General features: G+C 40.7%; 1 protein-coding gene across 2 annotated transcripts; it reads right to left on the reverse strand.

The window, feature by feature from the left end:
- Positions 1 to 3033: 3033 nt before the first annotated feature.
- CKAP2L (cytoskeleton associated protein 2 like) lies at positions 3034 to 26193 on the reverse strand. 2 transcript variants are annotated; one of them, XM_020886031.2, is made up of 9 exons: positions 26097 to 26193; positions 23837 to 23903; positions 20339 to 20390; positions 18050 to 19290; positions 14623 to 14830; positions 10468 to 10623; positions 7211 to 7274; positions 5595 to 5763; positions 3034 to 4196 (listed from the first exon to the last, which is right to left on the reverse strand). In XM_020886031.2, the coding sequence occupies exons 1-9, from the start codon at positions 26125 to 26127 to the stop codon at positions 3971 to 3973; spliced, it is 2214 nt and encodes a 737-aa protein (XP_020741690.2). In that variant the 5' UTR covers positions 26128 to 26193; the 3' UTR covers positions 3034 to 3970. The 2 variants fall into 2 exon arrangements, with proteins under 2 accessions (XP_020741690.2, XP_020741689.2); XM_020886030.2 differs by having other exon boundaries at positions 5595 to 5784.
- Between the last annotated feature and the right edge of the window lie 1488 nt (positions 26194 to 27681).

Genomic DNA, 27681 nt, shown 5'->3' on the forward strand with positions numbered 1-27681 from the left:
TTTTTCAGTGATCCAGCGAATGTTGGCAATTTGATCTCTGGTTTCTCTGCCTTTTCTAAAACCAGCTTGAACATCTGGAAGTTCACAGTTCACGTTTTGCTGAAGCCTGGCTTGGAGAATTTTGAGCATTACTTTACTAGCATGTGAGATGAGTGCAACTGTGTGGTAGTTTGAGCATTCTTTGGCATTGCTTCTTTGGGATTGGAATGAAAACTGACCTTTTCCCATCCTGTGGCCACCGCTGAGTTTTCCAAATTTGCTGACATATTGAGTGCAGCAGTTTCATAGCATCTTTTAGGACTTAACATAGCTCAACTGGAATTCCATCACCTCCACTAGCTTTGCTCGTAGTAATGCTTCCTAAGGCCCACTTGACTTCACATTCCAGGATGTCTTGCTCTAGGTGAGTGATCACACCATTGTAATTATCTTGGTCATGATCTTTTTTTGTACAGTTCTTCTGTGTATTCTTGCCACCTCTTCTTAATATCTTCTGCTTCTGTTAGGTCCATACCATTTCTGTCCTTTATTGAGCCCATCTTTGCGTAAATGTTCCCTTGGTATCTCTAATTTTCTTGAAGAGATCTCTAGTCTTTCCCATTCTATTGTTTTCCTCTATTTCTTTGCACTGATCACTGAGGAAGGCTTTCTTGTCTCTCCTTGCTTTCTTTAGAACTCTGTATTCAAATGGGTATATCTTTCCTTTTGGCTTCTCTTCTTTTCACAGCTATTTGTAAGGCCTCCTCAGACAGCCATTTTGCCTTTTTGCATTTCTTTTTCTTGGGGATGGTCTTGCTTCCTGTCTCCTATTCAATGTCACGAACCTCTGTTCATAGTTCATCAGGCACTCTATCAGATCTAGTCCCTTAAATCTATTTCTCACTTCCCACGGTATAATCATAAGGGATTTGATTTAGGTCATACCTAAATGGTCTAGTGGTTTTCCCCACTTTCTTCAATTTAAGTCTGAATTTGGCAATAAGGAGTTCTGAGCCACAGTCAGCTCCCAGTCTTGTTCTTGCTGACTGTGTAGAGCTTCTCTATCTTTGGCTGCAAAGAATATAATCAATCTGATTTTGATGTTGGTCATCTGGTGATGTCCATGTGTAGAGTCTTCTCTTGTGTTGTTGGAAGAGGGTGTTTGCTATGACCAGTGCATTCTCTTGGCAAAACTCTATTAGCCTTTGCCAGCTATCCCCCAATTAAAAAGAGAATTGGTTGTCTCATATTGGAAAGTACAGTGCTTGGCTGGCTCCGGGCTTTAGCCCGGGGATCAAATGATGTCATTGGATGTCACCTCACTCTCTCCAGCTCTCAGGTTTATTCCATATTGGTGCCATTCTCAGGTAGGCTTTTTTCCTCCATCAGTATAAGTAGATTTACAGATTCCCATCCTATCTCTTTTGGCAACTCTACCAGGAAAAGTCTCACTGGTTTTGTGTGAGACACAACCCATTATCCAGTCAATGTCATTAGCCAAGAGATACTGGGTGCTGGTCGGCCTGACCTGGGTCATATGTTCTGGTGGGTGGAGTCCATTCCTCTTAAGCTATAGACTGTGAGCAGGAAAGAGGTTGTCCTCAGGAAATTAGGGTGCTCTTTTTTAAAGATAGTTATCTATTTTTATTTATTTGGTTGCTCCAGGTCTTAGTTGTGTTATGTAGGATCTAATTCCCTGATCAGGGATCAAACCCAGGATCTCTGTATTGGGAGTGTGGAGTCTTAACTGCTGGATCACCAGGGAAGTCCCTAGGGTGTCCTTATTAGGACTGCATGCCCAGCAGGCACAATGGATGTCTTTTATAGCAGGTGTAACTGGTACCCAGTAAACAGTAATAATGGCCATAGCTTCTCCCTTCCCTGTCTCCTGGTTCCCAGGCATTCTGCATCTGATGTCAGCACATAACCATCCCTGTTTATCTTCAATACTCATACTCCCCTCTCCTAAGAAGCTGTCCCTACACATTAGATTTACAACTGTTTAAAGCCTGTATCTCTGCTACAATTCCCTGTGAATCTTCCTGCCAAGTGATTAAGGGCCTGCCTTCTTTTCTTCCCTCCTGCTCTGGTTTCTAGGAACAGCTATTTACTGAACAAGCGGGTTACTGAGAACCTACAAAGAGCTCCAGAATCAGGGTGTAGTTTTCTGCAGCTGCTGTACCATCCACTATCATTTCCACATCCTTTTAGATCTTAAAGATGCTACTTAGTCTAATCAGGCTGTTTAAAACCTCTAATTTGTCAGTTTGAAAACTACACATTATTAGATGCCAACAATTTATCCTGCATTGTCAGAACCCAGAATGGTATCGAGACATCGTGCTAAGAACTGGCAATGGTGAAGTTGCTCTTTTGAGAACTAGGAGGGATGAGCTTGACTCTTGTTGTCTGCTGATTCTGAATATTTGATTACTCCCAGTCCGATTTTCAGCTTCTGTGCCTTCTAAGCATTATTTGGCTTCACAGATGAATTGAGTCTGTCTATAAGGGGAGAAAAGGGCTGGCTGCATGGATTCCTGCATTTTCATTGTGGTGACAGTCTATTTCTCATTGAGAGTTATTCTATTATCTTCAGGGTTTTATAGCTCAGTTTTAGAATCTTGTTTTTATAAATCATAGAGATGGCTCTGCTTGCCTCACAGTGGGAACATCCGAACCCTGGGTGAGGCTGGAGGTCAGATCAAGGTGAGTTCTCCCGGGTAGTGGGTGTTCCCTGTGAGGCCTACTGGTGTTTCCCAGTTGTTGTTATTCAGTCGCTAAGCTGTGTCTGACTGTTTGGGTCCTCATGGACTGTAGCCCGCCAGGCTCCATTGTCCATGGGATTCCCCAGGTAAGAATATTGGAGTGTGTTGCCATTTCCTTCTCCAGGGGATCTTCTTGACTCAGGGATTGAACCCAGGTCTCCTACTTGTCAGGCAGATTCTTTACCACTGAGCTACCTGAGAAGCCTGTGTTTCCACAGACATACCCCTAATTCTCTAGGCCAAGCTACCATCACAGTTTTCTGTAATAAATAAGATAAATAAGCAGGAATGAACAAAGGTTAATTTTTTTTAAGATAATATAAATATCAAAAAAACTGAAATCTAAAATACATCAACTAGGTCCTTTTATACAATATATTTACACTATGATTCTGACTGGGAAAGGTGAATGGGGAGTCTCTGGGGCTTAGGTGGTCTTCTCAGGCCAGATGTCCCCTACAGAGCATAGAACTGAAGAGGCAAGTATCCTCTCCCCACTGCTCTCTGCTACTTCCTTTTGCTTTTTTCTGAAGCATTTCTGAATAATAAATGCAAACTAGGTTTGAATATAAAAAGCTTAATGACCACCCCAATTTAGGATTGTGTATCATTATAGGAACCAGGCACAGAGAGGATGGGAATTACCCCTCATCTCCAGGGATTTGTGAGGGAAGTCAAAGATCACACAGAAAAGTTATTTGTGACCTCTAAGCCAAGGCACGGCTGGTGTAAACTCATCAGCTAAATGAGGGCATTTGACTAGATGGTGGGTTACATTCCATCTAAGTGGGGAAGGCCAGTGTCTACGCTCTGGTCTTTCAGGCTGCGAGGACATACCCTCTCTGCTAGGGTGGATGCTGGAAGGAAAGTTTATCGTATTGTGGATCTGACCTCCTGATATAAAAAGTAACTATGGTGGGATTAAAGTAGGTCAATAAAATTACAAAATTTTCTGTACTTGTGGGATAAATTAATTTTCAAAAGTTGGAAATTTATGTATGCTGTAAAACTGTGGCCAACTCTAGTCTTAAATAAACTAGACTTTCCTGTAGGGATATAAAATTTGAGAGTCAGTCCCGGTGAGTTACTTTTCAAGTTCCAGGGGCCCATGTCCTGCATCCACAATGCCTCTCCATTGTACAGTTTCTCCCAGGTCACCTGGGTAAGTGCATTTCTTGTCTCATGGAGGCTCTGAAATGTCTCTTAAAAAACAAAGCATCAAGAAATTATGATTCAGGGACTTGAAACCCTAACGTTACAGGCAAAGCCTCATTTTTGCGGAATATAAAGCACTCGGTCTCTTCCACTTCTAAGAGCTCGTTGAGAGAAGCCACCACGAGGTCGTGTTCCTGCAGCATTTCCGGGTAGCGGGACACAGCTCGTTCGATCCTGGCCGAACGCCTCACGGGTGTGATCAGCTTCATGTCCTGCACCTCTGGCATCCCATTTATCCTAAGAGAGCAAGAGGTGCATTCAAAACCTTGTAACTCCTTTCAAAATTCTACTTATTATTTTTTTCTTATTCTCTAAAAAAACATGAGAGAATCTCAACGTTGGCTGATACAAGAGATGTGTCTAGGGCAGCTCTTATCCTAAGACGGACGTTCCCTGAATGTTAGAATGAACTGGGTGGAGTCCATCTGTTGTCAGATGGTGTCAGCAGAGGGATTTCTTTGAATGAAGTGCTAAGTGTGGTTTTGTTTGAAGTCAACTACTTGGCAGAGTCAAGTCAACAACTTCACAGAGTTGACATCCTTTGGGGAAATTGGGCCTAACACCAAAAGAGGCTGGACTAAAGAATTCAAGACACTTTCTAGTTTTGAGAGTAAATTATCCAAAAACATCTTTTAAGATGGTGGACCAAACCACAGATGGAGACTGGAGCAAATTGGGCATCTTCCTGGTAAGGGCTTTAATGCATTCCTATAATAGCCTGAAAGATAAGCTGCAGAGACTTTCCACGGAGTGAATCCTGGCCACAGGAAACAAAATCACAGATTACATTTAGTCTTATAAAACTCATGGCCAGTCTGCTGAAAATGCTCCTAAAAATTCCCGAGCCAGTGAGAGGTGGCTTTCACATCAGCAGCTTAACTTCATCCACCCAGGAGCGGAGTATAGTGGGGAAATGACAAATCTGAGAGAGGTGTTTAGAGCGGAAAAAGCTCACCTGTGCTCCCCAGGAAAGTAAGACAAAGAACTGTGGTCTTGGTGCTTTTGTTTGAAATTTTCCTTTCAAGAGCATGAACAATGACATTGATACCCTGACACAGTTCCTTAAATTATTACACATTCTGTCTTAAACTTCCACTTGTTTCAAAACCAAACACTTGATACAGAGCAGCCTCTAACTAGCACAGTCCTGATCGCCCTCCTTGTTCTTATAGGCTGTTCACGGCCCCTTCCTTCCCATAGCTCCAGAGGTTGCCCTTGCTTAGCAATTTGTGCAGTACCCCCACTCCTGACCCCCAGGAAAGGTGGGTGGAATCTGCCATTGCAGGACAAAAGATGGTGAAGGGGGAGGACCGATTTCAGGAGGAAGGGGTGACTCCACTCCAACACCCCTCCTGAGTCTGGCAGCTCCTTCCTCACAGGAAGGTCAGATCTCCTTGGAGGTGCTGTGGTGGGGTAGGGTGTGTATAGAGAAAGGACTTTCTCCCTGGCATGGGTTCCACCCCTCCCCTTCCCCTCTTTCCCTTAACACCAAAGATGGATTAGATCACCTAGTCCTCATATGAGGCAGGGAGTATTCATATCACTAATCTGCTGGTATTACGGATCTTCAGAGAAGAAGCTGACAATTGGACTTAATTTAGACCTGCGAACACAAAAGCTTTACAGTGTGCTTACCGAGGGATTGGGGCGATCTGTAATTTGATACCAGGATGACCATCCTGTTCTGACTTTGTTATTTGGGGTGTTACTGACATCTGTTCGCTCTCTTTTGGGTAAAGGCAAGATGCTCCAGATTCTGTCTTCTTGGCCAGCTCTTCTACTGATGTTATATTAGTTTCAGCAACTAAGGAGTTAGAGATAATTCCTATGTATATAAGGTCAAAAGGAAAGACTTAGCAATTTAATACTGAAGCTAAAAAAATCAATACAGTGAAACAGGAATATCTCCATGACTTCTCAGTGATCCTTATGGATTCCATATGTTAAATAAAGAGTAACTGATTTGGAGTGGGACTTACAACTAGTTTTTCCCACTAAGCCTTGTAGTAATATGCTGCTGCATTAAGCTTCCTCCTAACCAGTCCTCCACACAGCCTTTGGGCCTGTGAGAATGGATCCCTGCTACCCTTTCAATATTCTGAATACATCCCCAGTCTCTTATTCACTCTTGAGGGAGCTCCCCTAGTGACTAGCTATTGGCCTCGTGCCCTCATTCCACACCTTGGGTCAATTCTCCTAACTCATTAGGGTTAACCCACTTGACCTTCTGGTCCCCTTGGACCCAGGGATGACCATATGGCTCTCACCTTGGATGTAGGTGTAAATGTCTTGTGTTAACACAATGTGCATCATAGCCTAAGCACCATAGCAACCAAAATGAAGGGAAGGAAATTTGACTGAGACAGATAGATATACTATGGCTGGAGGCTGAGACCCCAAGAGAGGCCAACAGGTGGAAAAAGGCATGAATTCCTGTCTCTCTTTTTTTAATCCTTTAAAGAACACTGCCATATATTATAAACAAATATCTGAATTGTAGCATCATTCTCAGTAAGAGTACCATTGAGTATATATATACTACAACCTTATTCCTAAAAGTAATGGGTTAGTTGGATGTAATTCCACATGGCTTGATTGTTCCCCAAAGTTCAATCTACTCTTAATGGAAAAAGATTTGTCACCTTTTAAGATTATAAGAGTAATCCATTTTATTTTCTCAAGGTGTCTTCCCCCCAACCCTGTTCATATCACAAATATAATTATATATAATTGTAATTATATTGTAGTATATTGTATATATAATGTGCCACTCACTTTATTTGGCACATTTTTCATAGAAGAATTCTCTGAAGGTTTTGGCCAATGACAGCAATGGTGAACTATGTGAAATGATTCTTGAGATGGCTATGTTTTAAAGATAGAACATGAATTTGGATGTATCCAGGTTGGTGGGCATGTAACAATTAAACACATAACTTAAACTAAAGTACCTCTCCTTTCTGGCTCAGTCTCTCCTGGTAAAGAGCCTCTTGTCTTCTTTCCAAGGAAGCAAGTCACCCTGGTCGAGGATGCTCTGGTGGGAAACCTTTGTTTGGGGTTGGAGCAGTATATTTACTTGTAATAATAGAAATCAATCAGCAGATAATGAAAGCTGAAAGGTCCACACCAGGGAAATCAAGAAGCAAGAGGCATTTCAGTGTACTTAAAATTCTTCTTTCCCTAAATGTGTTCCTCAGTGACTTTTGCTTGAGTAACTAGAGGGAATTAATTTAAATACAAAATAGCAGTACCTTCTGTGGTTCTGTTTTGGTCTTGCAAAATATTAAGGACAACTTCCCGCAACTCTTGTATTGGCTAGAAGGAAGAAAATACACGGATGGTATATTAAAAACATTCATGGAAAAAATGACCCAAGGAATTTATGATGTTGCTTAACATCAAATAGACTTTTTATAACAAGAATGTTTCCCTTTTAAATCTCTTGTCTAACTATAAGTAACATTTAAAAGGCTTCAGTTTTAGCTTTACAGGAAAAATAAAGGAAGAGAAAAAATATTGGTTTAAATGCTGGCATGCTTGACTTTAATGAAGAGATGAATTCATGGAACGTTGTCTATAATAAAATTTCTTTAAATCAAATTGGATTTCTTATTGATTGACATGATCCCATCAAAGATGTATTCCCATATCAAGATTCTAATCCAAAGATACAGAACTAAGCTATACAGAAAATCTGAAAAATGTTTTCCGTGCTGTCTTAACTGAATTTTTATTTTTATCATGAAAATCATATGTCAATACACACAACTGTACAATAGGTCAAAGTTAAAAAGGAAAACTACCCATAATCCCATCATCTAAATATAACCTTTAGTTAGCTAAATTTTAGACAATTTCCCCCCAGCTTTTCCTTTCATTCTTTTATTTGGTAACATAATATAAAAAAACACTAAACTAAAAGCTATCACAGAAAAGTAATTTTCTGATAAAATTATCTGAGATAGTCTTCCTTTTTTTTTCCCCCTTCCTTTTTAAAGTATGTAAACAATGCCATGAAACAGAATATCACAAATGAACTGTACTTTCTCATAGGAACACAGTATTTGGAGGCTGGTCTTCCTGACCTGGGACCCTGTATCAAATAAATAATAGATATAAACTGAAAATATAGCATAAAAGCAAAGCTGTCTATACATTTTTACAAAAGCTAAAATGCTTAAGCTAAACACTTAAGGAAATGGGAATAAATGTACAGAATACATTGCAAAGCATCTTAATTATATAAAACACTCATTAAGTGTATATTTTCATAAGCTTCTGGTTAAAGATGATAGATTGAGCACACAAATATGCCTAATCCCTCTTGAAACTCTTCTGAAATGATTTTAAAAAGGGTTTAAGGAGGCAATAGCCACAGAGAATAGAAGAAATAGCAACAAGAATGTAGAAGAAAGAGGTAACCAGCTTGACCAACAAAAGAGTCAAATTCTATGCTGGCAGTTTGGCAGAGAAAGAATCTGATTCAACCTCAAAGCCTCTGAAAGGCTCAGGAATTGCTGGAGGGCTCTAGAGCATCTGTTAAAAAGCAGTCACACCTGGGAATTGCCTGGCAGTTCAGGGATTAGGACTTGGTGCTTTCACTGCCAGGCCTGGATTCTATCCCTGGTCAGGGAAGATCCCGAAAGCTGGTGGTTTGGCCAATCAGTCAGTAAAAACAACCAGACCTCCAAATCCACCCTGCATCCCTGAACTCCAGGCAGACTGGTGGCTCTGTCCCGCCCACCTTCACCCCAACAGGGCAGCAGGCACATATGCTCCAAGTCTCCGGGTGATGTCATGCAAGACTGAGGGTGCGGGTGTCTGCTGAAAAAAGGGATAAATGAAAGTTTCCACACTGAAAGTTGAGACTCCCAGCTCCCTTTTCCCCAATAAGGGTAACTGGTAGCCCAGTTCCTGGTTCTCGGGAAGGAGGATGAATAAGCCTTCTTCAGAGAATATGACCAGCCTTAGAGGAAAGACCAGAAGATACCAATATTGGGGGTTCTTCAATCAGCTGACTCAGCCAGATCACTCTGTGGTAAAGCCTCATCTGTGACCAGAGTTTTTAATAAGTTTTTAAAACCTATTTCATACACATACAAACAGTCCAGTTTCACCAGCATCTGAGTAGAGCCTCTAAAGAACAATAGAGAATACAACCAAACACCCCATTCTTCCTTCAAAAAAAGGAGATGAGAGAAGAAAAAGCATTGGAGAAGAGTTAGGCAGTGCAGGAAGAAAAGGTAACTTGATAGTTCTGGTGAAAGGAGATCCCAGAATGACAACTGATAAAGATGGGGGTGAAGAACCACCAGTCAGCCACTCACTGCAACCAGAGAAAGCCCGGCAGTGCAGCAGTGAAGACCTAGCATAGCCAAAGGAAAAAAAAAAAAGCATAACCCAAGGAAAAGAAATCAACAAAATGTAATGTTTTGAAAGTATTGAAAAATATAGATAATTATAGAAGAGTTTGGAAGTACTAAGCAAAGGGAAAACAAGAAAATAATTTCAGGAAAATTAGAAAACCATACTTAAAAGGCAAAGTAACCATAGTATGTACTACATGGATCAGTGTATACGTCTCACCTATTTATGACAATGTGAGCACTGGACAGTGATCAGAATGTCTGTATGATTCTAATGGAAATAGGGAGGACAGTGAAGTCTACAGGGGTGATGGGGTGTCTGTGTGTGTGTGCTGGGGATCTGTACAGATGTGTGTGAAAAAGAGGGTTAGATCCTCATCCTGCAGAGTTAGAAGTCTACAAATCATGTCTAAAGATAAAAAATCAAGAAATAGTAATATTAGCACATTATCTGAAATTATCAAGGTAACAAAATACTCAGTTTGTTGTCAGTGGGAAATGGGAGGGAAGGGAAATAGGCCTTATGGTATAGACTTTATCAAACTATTTAAACTATGACCATGTAAAACTCTGATTTTGAACAATCATGGAAAAGGTATGGGAGAACATACAATGACACAGAAAGTGATATTATAGGGAAAAGAGTTTTAAGACTATTTGATGAAGTCTTTGTTAAATTATATAGAGACAGTGGTTTTACTAGGTTTTAGAATTACAAGTTACTTCATGAAATGGCCTTGAATGATTGATCTATGGATATTGATGTGTTGGGTTTAATATATTTTTTAGGTTCTTTACGGTGAGGTATGACTTTCTAAGTATTGGATATTGATGTTATACTATAATTTTCTATGCTGTTGCTTTCCATAAGTGCACATTTCTACAATGAGCATTAAGTGAGACATATTCACTTGACAAGAAAGTGACTCTATTTGTTTACATGTGACAGTATTTTCTAGAAAATAAATATTTTAATTAAAATGTTCACAAAGGACATATTGTACTTCATATTTTGCATATAACTTTATGAAGTAAATTAGAACCTTTATCAATTACATTATATAACTGCCATTTTGCAAACAACACAGAACTCATATGAAAGAGGAGTTTTAAGAAGTCACCCACTCAAGACAGATACTTACTGTGGCCCCATTTCTAATGGCCTCTTCGTAGAGCCCAATAACATCAAAGGTGCCTTTGCCTGCCAACAACTTTGCTTTGCAGATCCAAAATTTAGCAAATTTTTCAGCCTCAGGAATACTGGACAAAATGGCAAATACTTCATTAGAAAGTACACCCTGGAAAAAGAGAAAAATACCCAGAGGTAATTGTTACTGTCTTGCTGTTATTTTCACATCTCTTAATACTTACCATAGCAGGTTTGCAGAAATCAGTCTGATAAGTGGGTTTTTTTTTTATTAAAAATATTCAATTTTATTGAAGTAGTTTATATAAAAAAATGCACCTAATTAAATAGTTTCGAAGAGTTTTTGCACTGATCATTAAATTTTAAGAGTTAAGAGACCAAATAGAAAAATGTTTATCATAGCTCAAAGTAAGAAATTGTTCTACCTGTTTATGCAAAACCAAAACCAAACCAAACCCTAGAGTAATCAACCTTCCATGTATTTTTTACATAGTCATAATAATGCGAACACTGAATAGTGGCCAGAATTTCTGCTTAACAGAAGCGTAAGGATGCAGGTGTGAAAGGGTCATGGATGTACATGTGTATGTGTCGGGGATCCATGCAGGGGTGTGTGTGTGTGTGTGTGTGACTCAGTCGTGTCCGACTCTTCGCAGGTATATATAAAGAAGGTTAAACCACATACAAAGGAACTTTATAATGGCTTCATAGGTTTGGACCCTTTCTACCTTGTACCAAGAGCAGCGCAGTGACATGGACTAGAAGGAAACGGGAGCTACTATGCTCACACTGAACCAAGTAGCACCTCCTACTCTTCCTGAGACGGGAAACACACAGCAATAAGCTCACAGTCAAGAATCACTAATGTCTGAGGAAACCAACACTGCAGGAAAGAGGCATAAAACTCAACAACCAGAAGAACGAACACTGGTGCAAACAGCTGAGGGCGCAAAGAGGAATATATTTTAAGAGTGTTGTAGTCAGTATCTTCAGAGTGATAAGAAAATATTGCCATCATAAAACTAGAATCAATGTTATGAAAAAGAATCAATAGATGGGCAGAACAGTGGCACTGCTGAAGAATAAATCAGTGAGCTGAAAATCCAGCTGTGGAATTCTTCCAGAACCCAGTGAAACAGAACAAAGAAATGAAGTATATAGAAGAGTTCTGGAGGATACATCTATATTCTATATTGGATATATTTATTAGATACATCTATACATTCCAATATCCATGTAATAGAATTTCTTCAAAGACACAGAGAAAGAACAAAGCTGAACATGCACTGCAGTTATAGAAGAAAATTCCCAAGGACTGAACAGAGAAACAAGTGTTCAGACTGTAAGGTCCCCAGAAAGCTAAGCAAGATGGATGAAAAAAGACCCATACTTAGAAAACCAAGGATAAAAAGAAAATCTTAAATTCTTCCAGAGAGGGGAAAAAAAAACACCAAGATTACCTACAGAGGAATGAGAGATTGACATGAGACTTTAATAAATCAACAATTCCAGATACAAGAAAGAAAATGAAACAGTAACTTTCAAATCTTCCAGGAAAAACCATCTGAATTTAGAAATTTCCCCCAGTCAAACTATGAATTCAACATGAAGATGAAATGATGACATTTTTATAAGCATAACAACTCAGAAAGTTTACCATTAAAAAACCATAAAGTTATTAGTGAATGAACTTTAGAATTCAACTGGAAGACTTGAAACAAAAAAAAACACCAGAAGAATATGATATATAATTGCACACCATGTTTGAACTCATACTTAGCACTTTCTTTTGTGATTTCAATTTATATGCTTTCTTTATGAAATTAAAACTGGATCAAACAAAGACATGAATAAAAATAAACCAAAATACTGCATGTAAATTGAGTTACTAAATAAAATGGCAGAAATAAAGTTAGACATATATGTAATTAAAATGTACATGGGCTAAATGCACTTTTTAAAAGCAGAGAGTTTTCCATATTTTTGTTAGAGAAATTAAACTATGTATTCATATGAGACATACCTTTAAAAATAGAGAGATAGGGAAAGATTTATCAGACAAGTTGTAACAACAACAAAGCAGGTGTAGCAAGATTAATATCAGACAAAAGAAAAATCAGAGCAAGTCATGAATCTTTATGCACTTAACAACATAACTTTGAAAAATAGAAAGTAAATATTGACAGACAAAGTGACATTATGAAATCACAGTGCCAGTAAAAGACTTTGGTATATTTTTTTCAGAGAGCAAAAAAAAAGCAAGTAAATGAACAAAAAAATAATGGTGCTATTTAAAATTTCTAAGTTTGATCTAATGGATATCCATGTAGAATTTTCTATTCAACTGAGAATACATACACTTTTCAAACACTTTTGGAACATTCACCAAGGCTGATCAGACATTAAGATCAGAAAGAAAATTTCAACAAATTCCATCATTGGCTACATTCACCAACCACAAAGCAGTATAATTAAAAATTGACAGACAAGTAGCCAGAAAAACAAAAACAAACAAAAAAACCCAACACCAACAAAACCAACTACATATCTGGAAGTTAAAAGATACTCTTCTAAGGTAACTTCTGGGTTGAAGACCTCAAAATGGAAACATCAAACTAGCAACAAACGAGAACGTGTCAGTTATTGAAGTTCAGTGTCTTAGCTCTAAACCCACATTTTATCCTCTGCTTTGTTGTACAGAATTCTCTAAGTCTATAAATCACTTTCTGTTTTGACAGCAGTTCCTTGACGGGCTCCGCCAGTGTGGGGCAGTAGAGAAAGGCTGCAGGGTGGAGAAGAGGGGACTTCCTCTTTCTAGTTTGCTGTCTTCACCCCACTAACGGTCCTTCACTCTGGCAGCAGCAGTTGGTTCTAGCCTCTATCTTTTTTACCCTGGCATGCACGGATCCTGCCTCACTGTGCTCCTTCGGAGGCAAAAGCCCCACCTGGGTAGTTAGCATCCTTTTCTCCAGGTCTGAATCCCAGCCCCACAGGGCCCCTCCTGCAGCTCCTGTGGCACCAGCATCCTAAGAGCTGGAGTCCCATTTACACCAGGGTTTGTCTCTCCCAGCTTCTAGGTTCTGATGTCCCCAACCTCTCTTTGTTCCCCTAGACCTAGTGGACGCTGCTAGCTGCTTCCTGAAGTTATTGCCACTGTTACTTGAGATTCATTTCTGCTGTCAGTCCTGTGTGTGGCACCCCTCTCTCCTTTGATGATTCCCTTATCATTTCTGTGCACACAGGCTCACGAAGTACTTTACAGGCAGCATCTGTGCCTCTTTGTGATGTGTCCATGGAGTCAGAAGGGACTGGGCATTTTTGACCCTCAAGGGCAGCCATTAATCAATGACCATGGAATGACTAATGCCACAGTTTTCCTTGCCCCGATCAGGACAGCTCTTAGAGATGAGACCTGCGCTGTCTCTGGAGCTCCCAGCTGCAGTGACCCTTCATGAACTCTGCTTGAGACCACACCCTGCCTGCCCTCTTTCCCCTCTGGTCCCATACCCCCAACTCCCCTCCCAGTTGTCCCTTGGAGCCTCTTCCTAGTAAACTACTTCCACACAAATTCTCCTCGTAGGGTCTGCTTCCAGGGAACTCACATAAGACACTGAAAGTGATCTTCATATTACATTCTTTCTACTGAGATTTCTTGTGTTCCTGTTTTCCTGACTTGACTCTTAACTGATATGAAACATTACCTAGTCAAACCTGAAGGATAAGACCAAAGCTAAATTTGGAGGCTAGGCCTTGCCTTTTGACTATAGCTTCACCTCCAAATGTCAAATGTGAACTCTTTGGACCTTGATACACAAAGAAGGCAAAGTTCCTTTTGGATCATTCTGGATCCAGACTGCTTGGGTTAATTTCACAACTTCTCTGGGCTTCAGCTTCATTTATAAAGTGAATATAGTAATAGTTGTTATGATAATTGTATGAGATAATATAAGTGAAGTGCTTAGAACAGTACCTAGCATACCAGGAGCCATTATTTAAGTATGTATATTATTATTACTATCACTCCTCCTGTTAAAAGGAGTAGCTAAATTTCTTCTTAGACAGAGGTTATCTCCCCGAAACTATACTTAAGAAAAGTGTTTAAAAACCCTAAGACTTGGAAAAGCTTTGGAAGATTATCGTTCTCACTCACCCTTTCAATGAGCTGCAGACATTCTGTCAGAGTGCTGTTAATTTTATTGGACAGTTCAAGTTGTGCTTTCTTTTCTTCCTCTTCTTTTTCCATACTCTTCCAGAATGAAATATTCATTTCCTCTATTATTTTTCTTTTTGTTTTAAGCTCCATAGGAGGCCGTTTATAGATTTTCCCTTTAGATTTCCGCCATTCTTCCAACTGTTTCCTGTTACACAATTAAAATAGGGAACGGGTTTAGGGTTTTTTTCTGGTACATGGTTTTAAGATTCTAAAGTACGATGAGCATAGATTAGCACTGCACACCTTCAACTGCAAAATCAGGAGAATGTTTTAAAAACAAGTTACTAATTGTTACGGAGGCACTGGTTGCTCCCACCCTTCAGAAGGGTAGATGCCAGACGGAGTACTAGGAATACAACATGTGGTTAGCACCTCCATCTTCAAATTCCTTAATTTCCTGATTGTTATTCAGTTGCTATGTCATGTCTGACTCTTTGCAACCCAGACTGCAGCATGCCAGGCTTCCTTGTCCTTCACTATCTCAATAATTCCCTGATTATTCTTCAATATTATTCCCTGAAAATTTTTATTTCACCTGTATGCTACTTCTGACAATTGCTTTCTCAAGACATCCCTCCATCTTCAAGATCACTAACTCAGCACTCCATTTCTCTTCTCATAAGCTCTGTATCTGCCACTCAACCAGATGTACCAAACCTATATTCTGCCCTCAGTAGGGTCTTGGCCACTCAAAGTGACCCACTTGGCCCAGTTCCTTAACCCTTTCCTGATGACACAGGACCCCTGCTCCCCCTAACAGGGTCAATAATTTCAGGGCTCCTTTCTTAGGTAGCTAGTCTCTGATGGCACAAAGTCCTAGGCCTCACCCTCCCCACACTGTTCACACTCTGCACCCCTGCTTTGAGGCAGTCCACAGACTACTGTTGGGGGTGGCACCAAAATATGAGGACCCAAGCATCTGCATGTAGGCTCTTCAGCTTCTTTAAATCACAACTACACTTTTATGACTCACAAATGTACATTTCAGCCCAGATCATTCCCTAGGGCCCCAAACTTTGTAAAACCCTCTGCCTAATTGATATCTGTTACTTGATGTCTGGCATGTATTTAAAATTTAATATCGTCCAAAACAAAGCTCTTGATTTTCATCTCTAAATCTTTTCCCAAAGAGCCTTCCCCACATTGGTAAATACTATCCCAACTTACCCAGCTGCTAGGGCCTAAAACTAGGAGTTGTCATGAGTAGTCCTTTCTTTCCTTGCATCTGACACATCATCGTATAGTCAGTACTGCTTCTGTCTCCACTGCTACCATTCTTGGTCCAGTGCACCATCACCTCCTTCCTGGAATGCTGCAGCAAGCCTCCTAAGTCACCTCCTTGCTTCCACTCTAATCCTTTTCAGATTTATCCTGTGCACAGCTGCTGGTGATCTTTACAACGTAAACCAGAGTCACTGCCAGGAACTTCTCATGGCTCTTGGTATAAAATTCAAAATGTTCTCCAAGGCCAGAGGCGCAGAGCAATGTGCCCCCTGCCTACTCCTCCAGACTCACGTCTCACCACTCTCCTGCTCACTCCCTGCCATCCAGGAGCCCTGGCTTCCTTCCAGTCACCTGACCCAAGCTCATTCCTGTCTCAGGGCCTTGTACTATCAGTCTTTGGTCCTCTACTCAAATGAAACCTCCTTGAAGGGGTAATTTTCTGTAATTAATCTTATTTAATCAATGTGTTGGTTTTCTATTAATATCTTTTGTACTGGAAAGCAAGGTCTGTGAAGATGGAAACCTTGGATGACCTAGTGCCTAGCATGGTGTTTGGAACACATTAAGTGTTTAATTACTGTAAAATTCACCTTTTCTGGCACACAGTCCTGTGCATGTCGACAAATGCATGAATATCATGTCACTGTGACTATAATCAAGATATAACACCCTTAAAGATTCCCTGATATTTCTTGGTGGTCAGCCATGCCACCCACATCCAGGTCCCAGCAATCATGGATCTGTTTGCTGTCCTTACCGTTTTGCTTTTGCCAGAAAATCAACAACTATTAACACTCTTAGAATTTGCCTTTTCTAAGGTCAACTCATTCCCAGGACTTGAAAGCCATAGATTTATTATTCTAGTACTACACACCAGAAAAAAACTGTTCCCTAAAAGTAGACTGTGACCATGTGCACACCACTGTATCTCTCAGTGCCTGACACATTGTAGGTGCTGAAGGAACACTCCAGGAATGAGTGAAGATCTATTCCCTCTAAGGACTCCTCCTTTTGTGGTCATCAACGATGGCCAATTGTAATCAGACTATCTTATGATCCACTCTAGGTTATGTGGTCTAGACTGTGAGCTCCAGGGTAGGGACCCTGACCTCCTTGTTCACCAGCTCTAGGTCTTTGCATTAAGTTTTCTCTCTATTAAGAAGACCTGTCTTTCTTCTGGTTACTGTCCTTTTCCCAGCCCAGTTGTCACTGTTGAAAGTACCTCCCCTGACCCTTCTATCTGAAAAAATCATCTCAGCCTCCCTTTCTCAATCACCTCACCCTGAATCAAGTTGTTTATTTTCTGTTTCTTCAGGGGGCAGAGAGCTTGTCAGTTGTGCTCAGGGCTGTATTAGAAAATAAATCCTGCCCTCGCTTCACTCTGCTACACCTTTTAGCTACCATCTTATTTTATGTGGTCCTTTCACCCTTGCCAAGAATCTCCTTATTTTCTACTCCAACCAAGTGTACCAAGGTGCTTCTCCTGGGATGTTCACCACATCATGAGAATATATATGGTCCTGTGCGGAAAGTGTATGAAATCCTTTGGCTCAGTTTCAAGCATCACCTATGTTAACGTCTGAGGTCCTGATTTCTACCATCTGAACTCTATGTGAACCGCTTACTTCTGCTTCAGTTTACTTTCCAAGAAACTTGGCCTGCTCAGACTCATAGAAGCTTCCTGCTCCTTCTTCCCTGATAACCTTTCTGGCTTTACGCACTAGCTGGCTTGATGAAGGATTACCATCTCTGCACTTCCTATCTATGCAAGTTCACCACTCTGGCTCCTCCCACCCTGCCTCTGTTCTGTCCCCGTGGGGCACTTCCTGCATGAATAGTCTACCTCTGCAACCCCTACTTCTTGGTCAACTATTTTGCTTGAATTTCTTTTTTAAAAAAGAAATTAAAAAGAAAAAAATTAAAAGGAAAATAAAAAATAAATTATTTCAAGCATACAGAAGGTTACAGAGAACAATCTCCACCCAGCTCTATCAAGTCTTAATATTTGCTTTGAATTTTTAAGAATTATAGCTAAAAATTACCCAGGAGCCATTATTTATGACCCATTTCCTGACTTTAGCACTCTTGATGGTCAATTTGCCTAGCCATCTTAATTTGCAAAACTCTGGAATTAAAGTACCTTCGATCCTCTGCTGCAATCTTCTGACGTGGATTAGTTTGCGCCCCATCAGGGACTCCTCTTCCACTTACGGTTGGGCCACCAGCTTGAATCCGGGGAGCTGTCTTGTTTAGAAAACAATTCTGGGGAGGAGCGCTTTTGAATTTGGAGTCCAAAGTCCGTGCTCTTTGCTGACAGCTGGTGTTGCATTTATGCCCAGTGGCTCCATTTGCTCTGATGCTAGGGGTGTTTGGAATGATGGAGTTAAGGCTGCCAACAGTCAAATTTGGCCTTTGGCTTATGGCTTTTGATTTCTGCAGTGCATATGATGTCTGAGGTCTACAACAAGACTGAGTGGTTTTATGATCTTGCTTAATGTTTGGATGTCTGTGGTTACATCCTCCTTGAAGCACATTGGGGTGCGTACTGGGTTTGCTGTGTTTTACTTTCTGCTCAGCAACAGTGTATGACTGTAACTTAGTTTCATTTGGTCTTTCATACTTACCTCTATTAACCTTTACAGCCTTTATGTCCTTAACCACTGTTTTCTTTGTGGCTTGAGATCTATTAAGTGTCTGGACAAAGTGAGAGGGAAGGGTTTTGGGGGGTTTCCCCCCTGGTCTTATAAGGTCTGCTCCTCTAGAGAGTTGCTGAGACTTCCCTGGTGGAACCCTGGTTTGTGTTTCTTCAACAAATGGTTTCCTAACTCTCTGTGTCAGAGCAGCACCGTTCCCTGAGCTTTTGCCCAAGACTTCTCTGGTAGGAGCCAAAGTGCTTTTGGTTTGATTTGTTTTGGGTTTATTTATGGTCCAGGATTCAGGATTTGGCTTCCTTTCAGAGTCTGGTAAGTCTTGGGGCAAGTTCTCTTTATTCATCTCCTTTAGACAGCCACCCAGGGATTCATTTTCAACATGTGTATTGTCCACAGGGTCTGTACGTTTAGCAATTCTTTGATCTGTTACCTGCTGCTTTGTAGTTTTCAGTTCCTGTATATTAAGTGATCCCATGGTTTCTCTTGGCTGTTCTCCATCAGTGGACGATCCAAATCCATGCAGCTGTTGACTACTGCCAGGAGGCTTACCGTTTGGGCTAGAAGAAACACTTTCTGAAGTGAGCCTTTTACCTAGTTTTGGTGGCTCCAACTTTGGTCTCTGAGACCTGGTGATATTGGCAGGTCTGGACTGTAGTTTAATGCTGATGGATCTTGTAGCTTTGACTGCCAAGGCAACATGGTTGGTAACATCCTTTTTGGGTCCAATAGTCTAAAAAGACAAATAAAGGTAAAAACATTAGTCCATTGTTTTTAAAGTAAAAAAAAAACCAATTAATTATTTTGTTTATAACTTAAGAAAATTGATCCTGACAAAACAAAGACTCACTAATAGATGACTTTTATAACTTGAGTTCCTATTAGAAATATATTAGAATCCTTTAGCTTGATAGAATTAGGCAGAGATGCAGTGAACACACAAATATTGCTGTTTAACAAAATAAACAAGTACTTGCTGACTGCTCATTATGTCCCAATGAAGTATCCTTCCTGGAATTCCAGAAAGATACATACATAATAAACTTATGGTTAGGGTACCTCCTGAGTTCCTCCTCATACTTTCTTTTGTTTTTTTGTCTTGGATGCATCAAGAGGCAAGTGGGATCTTAGTTCCGTGACTAGGGATCGAACCCGCGTACCCAGCAGAGGAAGTGCGGAGTCTTATTAACCTCTGAATCACCAGGGAAGTCCCTTCCTAGTACTTTCTATTGCTACACTAATTCTCTTAACACTGCCTTTGAAAGGTCAGAGTGTCACTTAAGGAACACTGTCTCATCCTGGAGACTAGTGGTATGGAGTGGTGGGAGATGCTGGCAGGTCTGAGATACTTTGAGACAGCTCTGAATAAGCATCAAACATCTCAGTAGAAAGTGAGTCATATATGTGAAGTTAGGACAGGGTTTTAAGGTTAGATTCTACATTATTCATAAGTAAATACTTCAGTCATGTGACTTAATTTTGGCTAAGAAAGGGAGGACTAGGTAGTAAAAAACTGAAAACTAGGGAGGGATGTTTAGAATTAATATGGTAAATAACAGGAACAGGCCACTGAGGATTCTACAGCATCCACATTGAAAGCAATTACTTAGAAAGGAGAATTTGTCAGAGATTTACTGACTATCTAGGGAAAGATATGTCAGTGCTACAGCTATGACTTTCTGTTTTTGGTTTGGTAATATGATGAATAATTACTATGTAAGTTTCATGAATGTGTAACCAGAACCACTTGGCATTAAGAGCAAAGACTAATTTCTACTTACAGATTTAGAAGGCGGAGGATTTGGGCAATTATTCTTGGCTTTCAGGTAAGGCCTAAAAAAGATGAAATAAGATTAATTCTTAGTATAGAAGAATCAGCAAGGCTTGGGAGTACAGTGATTAAAAATATTAAAAATTATTGTGGTTATAATTTTAAATCATTAGAATTTCCATGTGGCTAAAAAATTCAAAAATTATAATTAAGAAAAAGTCTCCTTATCATCCTTCCCTTAGTCCTATTATTCTACTCCTTGGTGATCATGACCACTCTTACCTATTTTATTTCTGTGATCCTTTCATGGATGTCCTATGCATAGATACAACATTCTAACAATATTAATAAAATATGTTTTCTTCATATCTGCATAGTCTTACTCATTTAAACATCATTCCCTGAACACTGCAATGTGCCAGGCACTAGAGATTCAACGCCAAATAAGATAAATGCTTCTTTAAAAAGCGTGTTTGTTTTCTGAGTCTGTTTCGCAAATAAATTCATTTGGGATTAAATCAGCTATACTTCAACTTAAAAAAACTTGCTTGTTTTTTAAGTGTCTTCAACTAGTTAATTTTTAGGTGAGGAAAGCGATATAAATAAAAGAACATAGAGGCACACATGAAAACTAGTGAGACAGAAAACTTAAAAAAAAAAAAAAAGATAAGTAGAGGATAATTTAGATTCAAACTTCACAGTCATAAACTGCCAAACAGGAACTTTGATCAAGACTTGATATTTGTTTCTCTGGTCTTGGATGCACATCGCAGGAGGGCAGGGACTGCTTTGTTTTGGTAAGCACCTTATCTCTAGAACTAAGAGTGATTGATACATTATAGTTATTAAGTAAATTGTTGAATAAATGAATTAAGTTTTTTTATTTAATCAAGGAAATCACGTCAAGTAAAAACTCAAAAGAAGGCAAGAATATACAATGGAGAAAAGACAGTCTCTTTATTTTTATTTTTTTTCCAGAGTTAGTTTTATTTATTTATTTTTTCCATTTATTTTTGTTAGTTGGAGGCTAATTACTTTACAATATTGCAGTGGTTTTTGCCATACATTGACATGAATCAGCCATGGATTTACATGTGTTCCCCATCCTGATCCCCCCTCCTGCCTCCCTCTCCATCCCATCCCTCTGGGTCTTCCCAGTGCACCAGCCCTGAGCACTTGTCTCATGCATCCAACCTGGGCTGGTGATCTGTTTCACCCTTGATAGTCTACTTGTTTCAATGCCGTTCTCTCTGAACATCCCACCCTCGCCTTCTCCCATAGAGTCTAAAAGTCTGTTCTGTACATCTGTGTCTCTTTTTCTGTTTTGTATATAGGGTTATCATTACCATCTTTGTAAATTCCATATATATGCATTACTATATTGTATTGGTCTTTATCTTTCTGGATTACTTCACTCTGTATAATGGGCTCCAGTTTCATCCATCTCATTAGAACTGATTCAAATGAATTCTTTTTAATGGCTGAGTAATATTCCATAGTGTATATGTACCACAGCTTCCTTAGCCATTCATCTGCTGATGGGCATCTAGGTTGCTTCCATGTCCTGGCTATTATAAACAGTGCTGCAATGAACATTGGGGTGCATGTGTCTCTTTCAGATCTGGTTTCCTCAGTGTATATGCCCAGGAGTGGGATTGCTGGGTCATATGGCAGTTCTATTTCCAGTTTTTTAAGGAATCTCCACACTGTTTTCCATAGTGGCTGTATTAGTTTGCATTCCCACCAACAGTGTAAGAGGGTTCCCTTTTCTCCACACCCTCTCCAGCATTTATTGCTTGTAGACTTTTGGATAGCAGCCATCCTGACTGGCGTGTAATGGTACCTCACTGAGGTTTTGATTTGCATTTCTCTGATAATGAGTGATGTTGAGCATCTTTTCATGTGTTTTTTTGCCATCTGTATGTCTTCTTTGGAGAAATGTCTGTTTAGATCTTTAGCCCATTTTTTGATTGGGTCATTTATTTTTCTGGAATTGAGCTGCAGGAGTTGCTTGTATATTTTTGAGATTAATCATTTGTCTATTTCTTCATTTGCTATTATTTTCTCCCATTCTGAAGGCTGTCTTTTCACCTTGCTTATAGTTTCCTTTGTTGTGCAAAAGCTTTTAAGTTTCATTAGGTCCCATTTGTTTATTTTTGCTTTTATTTCTAATAATCTGGGAGATGGGTCATAGAGGACCCTGCTGTGATTTATGTTGGAGAGTGTTTTGCCTATGTTCTCCTCTAGGAGTTTTATAGTTTCTGGTCTTACATTTAGATCTTTAATCCATTTTGAGTTTATTTTTGTGTATGGTGTTAGAAAGTGTTCTAGTTTCATCCTTTTACAAGTGGTTGACCAGTTTTCCCAACACCATTTGTTAAAGAGGTTGTCTTTTTTCCACTGTATATTCTTGCCTCCTTTGTCGAAGATAAGGTGTCCATAGGTATGTGGATTTATCTCTGGGCTTTCTATTTTGTTCCATTGATCTATATTTCAAGACAGCCTCTTTAATAAGTGGTACTTGGAAAACTGGACAACTACATGTAAAAGAATGAAATTAGAACACTTCCTAACACTACACACAAAAGTAAACTCAAAGGGACTTCCTTGGTGGTCCATCGGTTAAAACTCTGCTTCCAATGCAGGGGGCGTAGGTACAATTCCTGGTTGGGGGAACTAAGATCCCATATGCCATATGGCTCAGCCAAAAAACGAAAAAGAAAAAAACTCAAAATTGGATTAAAGATCTAATAAACTCTTAGAGGAAAACACAGGCAGAATACTCTTTGACATAAATTTCAACAAGATCCTTTTTGACCTACCTCCTGAAGTAATGGAAATAAAAATAAACAAATGGGACCTAACTAAACTTAAAAGCTCTGGCACTGCAAGGGAAACTATAAACAAGATGAAAAACTCAAAGTAAAAGGAAGCTAAAACAAAGGCTGAAAGCTAACTTTGTAAAAATTCATTTTCAACTAAAAATTTAGCAACACATTGGGGAGAAAAACATATCAGTGCTAAGGTAAGTGTGGTGACACCACTGAGATGACAAGATGTTGACAAAAGAGAAAAGTGAGGCCGTCATATTCTGTTCATCTCCACAGTCAGTACTAAGACGAAGACCCAACCATACTCTCAGGCTAGAGGATGGGGATGTGCAGTTTACAGAGGAGGGATTATATAACTGGCTCTCATTTTAGAAAGCAGCACCAGGATCAGGACCATCCCTCTCCCAGCAAACAAAGCAGAGATGGGAGAAGCTTCCAGCATTGTAGGTGCTACTGTAGACCCTTCTCTCTCACCTTGGGAGACTCACAATAATAATGCTTTAATCTTTGCCAACATTTTTATCACACCTGCACCAAAATGCCCTTTTTGAATAATCCTAGGATCCTAAAACAGTCTGAGCAGACTGCAAACAAACGGGTTATGTTTTGGCAGAGCTTTAAATTGCCATTAGCAACCAGGGCACCAGAACTTGCATAACTGTGGGAGACAGACTCACTTGGTGTTTTGGCACTTCAGTTTTCCCTTGGCTGCTAGGTACTCCTGCAGCTTTCTCTGCCGCTCTTCTGCAAAACAGGCAAGCAAACAATAGAATTTTAGCTCAAGATTTTAACAAGCTCATTTATATTCTAAAAGAAGGCACTTTTCTGTATTGATTTTGGTGTTGGACCATAATGTTTTAAAGTCCCTAGCACTACAGACTTGCCTCCAGATTCACATCCACATTGACAATAAAATTTGTATGTCTCATTTTATGCTAAGCTCTTTACACTTACATTACTTCCTTTAATCTTCAAAAAAATCCTATAAGGTATTTTACAGTCTGAAATTTAAACATGGATAAAGGCTATACAGGGAATTTCCTGGTGGTTCAAGCAGTGAAGAATTTGCCTGCCAGTGCAGGAGATCCTGGTTTGATCCCTGGGTCAGGAGGATCCCCGGGAGAAGGAACTGGCAACCCACTGCAGTATTCTTGCCTGGGAAATCCTATGGACAGAGGAGCTTGGCGGGCTACCGTCCATGGGGTCGCAAGAGTCAGACATGACTTAGCAACTAAACAGCAACAAAATGGTATACAAAGCCAGACTTTGAAACCAGGTTTATTCAACCCAGAGCCCTTGCTCAGAGCCACTGTTTTCAGCTACAACCTATCAAGCTTTGCATGAAGAAATGCTATTACTGGCCCACCTGAGCTGGTGAGCTCAGGGCTTGTTTTAATAATCCCTTCTGACAGGAATGATGATTTTTGCCCACAAACCCTTTCTTTTGGAACGAAGGACAAAATAGGCTAGGCTGGAGGTTCATCGCAAACGTCTATCCATATAGTGACTTTCTTTCTAAGCAAGCCATCTGTGAGGGGATGAAAAGTCAGTATTTCTCTCTTCGAGAAGTTTCAACCTGGTAGTGGTGATAAAAGCGGGTCAAAAAAAGAACTATGGGAGTCCAGGGCAGGAACTGAGTGAGGGGAGTGGGGGATTGGAAAAGGCTAAAATTAAGATGGTTGTGGCACTGAAAAAGACCTTTGGGAGTCTCTTGGACATCACGGAGGTCAAACCAGTCAATTCTAAGGGAAAGCAACCCTGAATAATCATTGGAAGGACTGATGCTGAAGCTAAAGCTCCAATACTCTGGCCACCTGATGCAAAGAACCAACTCACTGGAAAAGACCCTGATGCTGGGAAACATTGAAGGCAGGAGGAGAAGGGGACAACAGAGGACGAGATGGTTGGATGGCAACACCAACTCAATAGACATGAGTTTGAGTAAACTCCAGGAGACAGTGAAGGACAAGGAAGCCTGGTGTGCTGCAGTCCATGGGGTCGCAGTGTCAGACATGCCTAACGGCCAAACAAAAACAACAGCTATAGAGGGTGCAAAACAACTCAATCTCATTTAAACTGAGTTGCGCTGTGTTTTGATATCTGGTTCTGATCCTTCCCCAGGAGACAGCTGTGTCAAGAGGACTGATGGAGTTGAGAGATGTGGCTGGAATCCCAGTTCTATGATGTCTAGCCAGTTAGCAAACCTTGCTGTTGCTGAGCAGATAAAATGGGGCAGAAATGCCCATTTTTAAGGGCTGTTGTGTAAAATGCCTAAGACAGTGCCTGGGCCCTGGGAGACAGTCGACAGGTATTGTTGCAGAAATTAACAAAACATTGTGCATTTTGGAGCAGGTGACAGATATCTGAGCGGGAATATTTAAAAAGTCAACAAAGGGCTCCAGACACATTTAGGAAGTCAGGGAGCCCAGGACCCTCAGCATCATGCAGATTGAACCCATCAGCTTCCAGGGCGCGTGTGTTGCAAGACCTCCGCGTCTGGGTGAGACCCGCCTTGACAGCTGTCACAGTCAGCTTGGGCGGGCGGCGTAGCCCCGAGGGCCACACCCCGGCTCCTCCTGAAGCCAAATCTGGGCCGCTGGAGCGCTAGGCTTTCCACTGGTTGTGCGATCTCGGGCAAGGACCCTCGGTTCTTTCCCAAACGAGGTGACAATGGCAGCTTTTTGCAGAGCTGCTGCGGGACTCTTTGGGAGGGTGCCTGGGAGGCGTGGCCCCGCGCACAGCGTCCCAGAACCCCAGCCGCGTTTTCTCACCGAGGCCTGGGGCGTGGGCTTGAGTCAGCCCCCGCTTAACCAAAAACGCCCACGGGGAGACAGAGGCAGGCAGGCAAGCGATCGGCTCACTTCCGCAGAAAGGACTCACCCGGGGTCCTCCCTTCGTCCCCGCCCGTAATACACAGCTGCTGGAGGTCATACTTACCAGCAGCGGCGGAGAGTCCAGGCCGCACCATGATTCTCAAACGACAGTTTTTCTTCAAAGGCCGCGCCTGGAGAGAAAGCCGGAGCGCCGCGCTTGCGTCCGCTCTCATTGGCTCCCGTGGGTTTGAAACATGCCAATCGGAAGCCTGGGAGGGCGGGCCCAAAGGAAATAGGTGCATTTCGGTTGGCTCTACCCTTCAAGCCCCACCCTGGGGCTATTTGATTGGAAGAATGTACAGGGAAAGAGCCGTTGGCATTGAAGACGGCTGGTTGGGCAGGAGGCGGAGCCCTCCCCACCCCTTTAAAGATGAGGTTTCTGGGTTGCTGTGCTTTCAGTTAGGAGAAAGGTGGCCAGGAGTGGCGACAGGGCGTGGGGTGCACCCGGGCCCCACAGACAAAGCTCCTCCTCCGCCCTTTCAGATTCTAAGGTTCATATAAAAATAGTATAAAACCAAATTGATGAATTTGGCAGCTCCTCACGAGTATACGTCCTACTTTTTATGGGTCTCTGAAGTTAAATGATCTTAGTTCTTAGTACAGCAGTTCCTGGGTGCTCAGTCGCTTAAATCGTGTCTGACTCTTTGCGACCCTGTGGGCTGTAGCCCGCCAGGCTTCACTGTCCATGAGATTCTGTAGGCAAGAATACTGGAGTGGGTTGCCATTTCCTCCTTCAGGGGATCTTCCCCACCCAGAGCTCAAACCCGCGTCTCTTAGGTCTCCTGCTTGGCAGGATTCTTTGCTATTAGCGCCGCCTGGGAAGCCCTAGAACTGAAGGATGACTCCTCTTTGTTTTTTATTATGGTAAGATATACAAAGCAAAGCTTACCATTTAAGTCATTTTTAAGTGTACAATTCAGTGTCATTAAATACATTTACAATGTTGTACAATTATCATCACTGTAAAAAATTAATAATTTTAAAATAAAATTTAATAAATTATAAATTTATAAATTTATAAAATTTAATAATAAAAATTAATAATAGGAACCCCCAATAGATTAGGGAGACCAGCAGGGGGAGATGTCACATCCTGTGACCATAAGTAAGTGAAAGTTGCTCAGTAACGTCTGACTCTTTGCGACCCATGGACTGTAGCCTGACAAGCTCCTCTGTCCATGGAATTCTCCAGGCAAGAATACTGTAAACATAGCAAGCCCGATAATAAGAAGAAAGACTCCTTTTCCCTGACAAAGACTTGCCAGTGAAAAGCCAGGGACTCAGTTTATTACAACCCCCTTCCCCCAACTTTCTTTCTCCCCTCTATAAAGGCATTTTTCTTCACTTGACTTGAATGTGGTGGCTTGCTGTGGTTGCAGACCTCAAATTGCAATTTATGTAATTCTTTATACTGAAGTTCTTTCAAAGTTTAATGAACAAATTATCAATTGCAGGCAGTACTTTCCCTGCATTAGTTTCTACAATTAAAAAAAACTAGTGTTAAAACTTCTCTTTCTAAAAAAAAGAGACATATTTCCTTCTGAATGAAGTTGGCGTATTGTCAGTAAGGAAGAAGGAGAGATGGTGATTGAGTGAACTACTAACAATGTACATCATATTCTTCTCTCTCTGATGTCACTTTTCAGAGT

This window comes from Odocoileus virginianus, chromosome 2, assembly GCF_023699985.2.
Source record: "Odocoileus virginianus isolate 20LAN1187 ecotype Illinois chromosome 2, Ovbor_1.2, whole genome shotgun sequence".
NCBI classification, from domain to species: Eukaryota; Metazoa; Chordata; class Mammalia; order Artiodactyla; family Cervidae; genus Odocoileus; species Odocoileus virginianus.

Bases quoted from the DNA above. Each gene is read 5' to 3' on its own strand.
- CKAP2L (XM_020886030.2), bottom strand. From the start codon at position 26,127: ATGGTGCGGCCTGGACTCTCCGCCGCTGCTG. The intron at 23,904-26,096 runs GTAAGTATGACC...CCTGTTTTGCAG, and splicing joins TGGACTCTCCGCCGCTGCTG to AAGAGCGGCAGAGAAAGCTG. The intron at 5,785-7,210 runs GTACTGCTATTT...TTATATACATAG, and splicing joins CCAAAACAGAACCACAGAAG to GAATTATCTCTAACTCCTTA.